At 41.4% G+C, this 6,161-nt stretch overlaps 1 protein-coding gene across 1 annotated transcript; it reads right to left on the reverse strand.

Moving 5' to 3' along the window:
• Positions 1–1,658: 1,658 nt before the first annotated feature.
• On the reverse strand, positions 1,659–3,706 carry il12a (interleukin 12a). Its single transcript, XM_076035687.1, has 7 exons — positions 3,470–3,706; positions 3,207–3,376; positions 2,997–3,089; positions 2,701–2,742; positions 2,372–2,515; positions 2,178–2,219; positions 1,659–2,061 (listed from the first exon to the last, which is right to left on the reverse strand). Exons 1-7 carry the CDS (start codon positions 3,474–3,476, stop codon positions 1,921–1,923), a joined length of 639 nt encoding a protein of 212 aa, XP_075891802.1. The 5' UTR covers positions 3,477–3,706; the 3' UTR covers positions 1,659–1,920.
• Between the last annotated feature and the right edge of the window lie 2,455 nt (positions 3,707–6,161).

Consider the following 6,161-nt stretch of genomic DNA (forward strand, 5'->3'; position numbering starts at 1 on the left):
GAATTTCTTACTGTCATCTATGCACTTAATTACTATTGTGTCTGAAGAGTTGATTCTTTTTTCTTGAATGAATAAAAAAAAATAATCAAACAAAACTATTGACCTATTCTTATTTTGTTCTTAATGGTGAGTGCATTGTTGCATCAAACAGTAGAAACTATTATTATTATTTTGCACCTCTTTCCTGTTGTTGCAGGCGTTTGTCCGCCAACCGCTGGCAGCCCCCTCCTGCAGCACAGTGGCAATACACAATAATCACCCTCCAGTTTCACACCCAAACGCTGTGTCCCCGTGCTATAGTATAATATTATTTTTCAGGGTAACAAAGAAAATGGAAAGAAAAATTCATAGAAATGACCGTCCTACTGTAGTTTAGCATGAAAAGCGGTGATACAATCTCAACATGTCCAAAAAATGACAAACAACAGTATGACAATATTGTCTTAAATCTTTGGGCAAAAAAAAAAAAAACATAACAAAAGTTTAAGACTTTACTTAAAGAGCCAGAAACTAACCGAAATTACTGTCTTATGATGTAGAGCCTCTAGTGTATTTCACTATTTGGAGAGGTGGCTAACCTGAGCTCTTCCTAAAATACGGAATAATAAAAACAAGGTTTCTATAATGACTTAAATGTATGGATATCAATTATTTCCACTACTGTGTGACCCTTTAAATTTGTACATATCAAATAAACACACTTTAATAATGAATTGAAACACCTTTCAGCCTATGTGTCTGTTCAACTAGCTTTTAAATTTTTTTTTTTTTTTTTACATTTCTTATTTACTTCAATTAACCCAAAACAATGAAATCAAAGACCAACACTGTTTCAGTGGAACATAAAATAAAAAATGTTTTTTGTTTTTGTAAAAAGACTTCGTTCACATATTGCACATGCACACAATACACCGTTACTGTGGGGCCCCCAATAAAATAAAATAGCCGGCAATACTTAAGTTACCGTAGCAGGCCTGTTTGCAGCTCGGGTACGTGGTAGCCCTAAAACGACTGGCTGCTTCACCTTCCAGGCCAAAACAAAAAAGTAACTGTGCCTAATAAAATAAAATACATTTTGTTCAACTTGTCTATTTCTTCGGGACATTATTATATATACAATCACAAATATTCACAAACACCACATCAAACGCGTTAGATGCATCTTGGAAAACGCATACACGACACAGAACTCACCCCCTACCGCCGAATCACTCCGTCATACTTTTAATCTGAAGTGGCCTTTTAATTACGAATTTATTTATTGTGAACAGTTTCTTTTTTTTTTTTTTTTTTTTTTTTTTTTTTAGCCCTAACTGCTATTTATTTATTTAGTTTAACTGATGTCTCTTTAACATGCCTGATTTTACCCAGGGCTACAATGAGAAGGAGTGATACAATGTAAAATCTCAACATGTCCAAAAATTCAAAGGTCGACAAACTACAGTATAGTCCACCGTTCCATTTTTTTTTTTTTTTTTTTTTTAAAGGAATTCTAATATACACACATTATTTATCGAGGAAATGTTGGTGAACTATTTTTCCAGGACACACAATTCAGTTTATTAATATGATAATGACCAGATTAATACGTTTTTGAGTGCTTTAAAGCGCTGCTCTATGGACTCTTCTCATTTCCAAGGACAACTCGGGACAAAGTCTACGATGCATGTCAACATGTTTATTTAAAGGTGCAAGTATAAAGTACAAAGAACAGTGTTTCCCCAAGTAATTAGTCATATAAATAAAATAAATAATAGATAGAGAATAAATATGAACATAAAAAAAAATAAATACATAAGTTAATCATAACAAGGTAACACTTTTGGACCGCATGAGAAGACACTCCTTTAAGAGGAAGCATGTTGTGATAAAAGTTCAGAGATGTATTACGGCTTTGTTGTTGTTGTTGTTGTTGTTGTTTTACTCCCGGTGCTCCCCGGAGGCGATGTAGCCCATGGCTCGGTTGATAGTGATGGTGCGACTGTAGAAACCGTCGATTATTTTGCACATCTCTTTCCTGTTTTCGTAGTTGTTCCCCCCCCACTTGCTGGCAGCCTCCTCCTGGAACACAGAGACAATCCACAACGATCACCCACCTGTCTCGCACCCATCCACCCTTGGAGGTGGTTCACGAACAGTTTCAAATGAAATCAAATGAAACGTGGAAGGTTAAATACCTTCGAAGAATCCGGCACTTCAGTGGGAATCGGGAAGCAGTTCTGAACAAACCGAGGAAGATTTTGTCAGGCGACTTGCAGAAGTTATTTCCCAGGGAATTCTCAATCACTCTCTATCTTTGAATCATCACTCGTTGTTTTTACTTTTCTTCCCCCCTACGCCTCCCTCCATCACATTTGCGTGGTAAACACACCTTCCTCAGGCTCTTGATTTGTTCCAGAGTCGGACTCAGAAGTGGAACTTCCTGCGTGCGGTTCCTGAGCTGAGTGTTGAGGTACGACTCGAAAGTGGCGGCGTAGTGGTCCAGATCTTTCTTGATGTTCGCCAGGCACTCAGTCTGTCGGTGGGGTGAGCAGTCGTCGGTCAGAGAGCAAAGCGCAAAACGTATTTGAGAAATGTTTTTGAGATATATTTATATATCTCAAAAACATTTTTTTTTTTTTTTTTTTTTTTTCAGTAGACCGTCAGTCAGACGACTCGTGAGTCACGTTCAGGCACGCGGTCCAAAAGTATCAACCGTACCTGACTGAATGGCGAGTCTCTTCTCATCATGCAGCCAGAGTTCTGTGGAGAACAGAAAGACCTTATTTATTTCGGTAGCTCGTTATTAAGTTTAGTTTAGTTCCCTTTAAATCAGTGAGTATACATAAAACGGAACAAAAATGATAACTTTATTGTTTTAAAATGTCATTAATTTTTGAAACTTAAAATATGTGCATAGGGTAATAAATGGCAGACAGGGCTAACAAATTAGCTCTAAATTACGAATAAACAAATGAATGAATGAATGAATGAATGAATGAATATCAACGTCCCACCTGAGTTTGGCTCGGTGCGCAGGCCAGAACTGTGTCGGATACATTCGCCACCACAGGAGTTACAGACTTGATGCCAAAGCAGACAACATCCTTCTGCAAAAAAAAAAGACAAAGAATTCCCTTTGTTGGCACCAAGTGAGGAGGGAGAGGATGAGAGGAGAGGAGAAGAAGAGGGAGAGAGAGAAAGAAAAGAGAGACTATCTCACTGACGTGTTTGAGCAGCTCGGTGACGTCGTCCAGGAGGCTCCTGAAGAGCAGGGAGCACCGCTGGCACTGCTCTGCGCCCAGGGCGCGCGCCGGCAGCGCGGCACCCGTGGACGGGCGCCAGGTCAGGCTCAGCTGCAGCAGCAGCAGCAGCAGCAACACGGAGCTATTGGAATCTGCATGGAGAGAGGGGTGAGGAAGAGGGTGAAGGAGACGAAGGAGCAGAAAACATGCACGGTTGTTCGGATCGTCGAGGTCGGGTGACTTACGCAGCATCGTCACCTCTCTGTCTGTGTCTCTCTGTCTGTGTCTCTCTGTCTGTCTGCGTCTGTTCCTCGGTGTGAGTTTCTGTCACGGCGCCTGCCAGGGTTTTTATATACAGGGCCCATCAAAAAGAAAACTAAAACGCGACGTCATGTCATCCTTTTGGTTGAGAGAGAGAGAGACTGAGAGAGAGAGAGAGAGAGAGAGAGAGAGAGAGAGAGAGAGAGAGAGAGAGAGTGAGAGAGAGGAAAGGCGAGTGGGCGGGGGAACGGGAAGCAGCCAAGTGTCTTTCAAATACCGAGAGAACAAGAAGAAAAGGTGGTGGTGGTGGTGGAGGTGGACGAGCAGGGGTGTTCCTACAGGGACCCCCCCCCCCCCCCGTGGTATAGTTAGTGGCTGACGACCACTGTTACTGCTGCTGCTGCTGCTGCTGCTGCTGCTCTCTGTGTCACAAGTTGTAACGCTCACACCAAATGCACACCAAGTATACATCAATGCAAAATTGCTCATTTGTAATTGTAAAATGTCACAATTCGTAATAAGTGTTTTCTTTTACAGTCACATGTCGTCTTAGCATGGTGGATGATCATGACGGCAACAATATAAACAGCTCTATGAAGCTCCAGTCAGGAGGAGGGGGGATTCCCAACATGTCATCACTGCTTTTCGTACATAGACAGGAAGGAATTTCAGAGATTTTTTTTTCTGTTGTGCCAATGCGATGGAGTCTTTGTCTTTGATTTGCATACCTGGGACAGGAAGGGGGCCATCCAGGAGGAAACTTTTTTTTTTTTTTCTTTCAGAAATTGCAGGACTTTTTCTTTCTTTCTTTTCCCATTACAAGGCCATGGCGCCGCGATGACAATCTTGTGATTGACTGTGGCACATAGTTGACGGACAGCGTCCGCAGGTCTTGCCATGCACTGTGGCTGTTGAGATCCATGCGAATAAATGTCACGCGCTCTCAATGCATTGGTCTGAGGCTTCCTAGTAGTTTCTTTGACACCTGCAGTGTTGTTGTGGTGACTGTGTCACTATCGCACTCGTCAAGGGGACTAATCATCACCAGTTTTAACTCTCACCTCTGTCAAATTAAATGTTTCAGACTATAGGTCCCGCTCGTGATAACACCGTCTTGGCAGTGTCTTCACCATCCTATGATGTTTGATTACATCACTAGTTTTTTTCTGCTCATGGAGACAGAGAGAGAGATAGAGAGAGAGAGTTTCGTGTACAACAATTTTCCCACACTTTTCTTTGAGATATCAAAACAAAGAGAGGAACAAGAAAAGCAAAGCCACACATTCTCGTAATGGACCAAACCAGCCTATTAGCTGGAAACCTTTCACTGACAGATACTCTTTCTTGTATGTTTTTTTTTTTTTTTTCTTTTAGAGCCAAATGAAAATTCACACATTTGTTTTACACCATGAAATGAAAGACCCGTTTTAAAGTCATTCACTGCAAGCGATGACAATCCTGAAATTTCCTCTGTGATTACTTGCCATCTAAATAAGAACAACTTATTTCTGAATTTTCTTAATTTCCACAATAATCCTGTGATCATAGCCCAAATGTTTTCAAAAATAATGATGTTGAAATGGTAAAAAATAAATATGAAAAAACAAAAAGAAAGAAGCAACTTCTAAGTACTTCCAAGTGCACTCGCACACACACACACACACACTTTGTCCTTCAATGGGGAATAATATATCTGCATTCATTATGTGTTCGAGCTTTGTGAAACAATAAAGACAAGGGAGATTTTCCAAGTTGCTGATTTTTAAAAGTGAAATCCAATATTATTTAAATAATATTCAATGCAAAAAAAAAAAAAAAAAAAAAATCCTCATCCTATTTCATTTATCTACAATGTAGAACTTAGATTTGTTAACAGGTAAATGTCCATTAGGCTTTATGTGTCCTGCTCTTTGAATCTAGTATCTCAGTATCTAGTACTGAGACGATTGTTGCAGCTTCCTGGTTGACTTTTTTTTTTCCTTCACACGTCTCTCTGAATTCTTTTCGGTTCACTGTGAAAGTGAACCGCCAAACACATCCGACCTCCTTCTGGCCAACGGGGTACAACCGGCATTAAGTCATCATCATAGTGAAAGCAGGTAGAAATTCTAAGCATGACCTCATCGCCTCCAACCAGTCCCAGCTACATGTGATCTTTCTGTTGTTCGCTGCACTTTAAGCATACACAGTGTAGGAGTTTCCTGCCCTTTCTTTGGCTCGAACTCACGCATTAGCTTCAGTGTGGTGAAGAGCAAAACAAAACAGCCACCGTACACATCCACCAAGAACTGGTGGCCAGAAGGTTCGAGGGGGACTTCCTCAGAGAAATGTAAGGCCCTCAAAATGAACATTAAGATCATTACTGAACTCTCTAATAGTCATTTTAGAGTCTCACGGGCACCACATGGGAGTTGTATTTAAAAAAGAAAAGAAAAAAAAAAAAGTTGAGCCACTTTCGGGAAGAAAAAGACAATCCCAGGAGAGTGAAGGATGAGGAAGGAGTGAAACAAAGACAGCGGAGTCACACAACATGTGGAGCGGCCGTGCGTTCCCTCCGCAAGTTGCCGCCTACGCCGCTCAGAAAGAGGAAGCGCGAGCGAGCGTACCCGACCGGCTCTCGGCCGACCGGCGGCAGCCGCGGCAGGCCGGAAAGAAAGACGGCGCGGCACGGCGGCA

The sequence above is a fragment of the Nelusetta ayraudi genome, unplaced genomic scaffold (genome assembly GCF_046127955.1).
Source record: "Nelusetta ayraudi isolate G7.1 ecotype Tasmania unplaced genomic scaffold, CSIRO-AGI_Nayr_v1 ptg000048l, whole genome shotgun sequence".
Taxonomy (NCBI): Eukaryota; Metazoa; Chordata; class Actinopteri; order Tetraodontiformes; family Monacanthidae; genus Nelusetta; species Nelusetta ayraudi.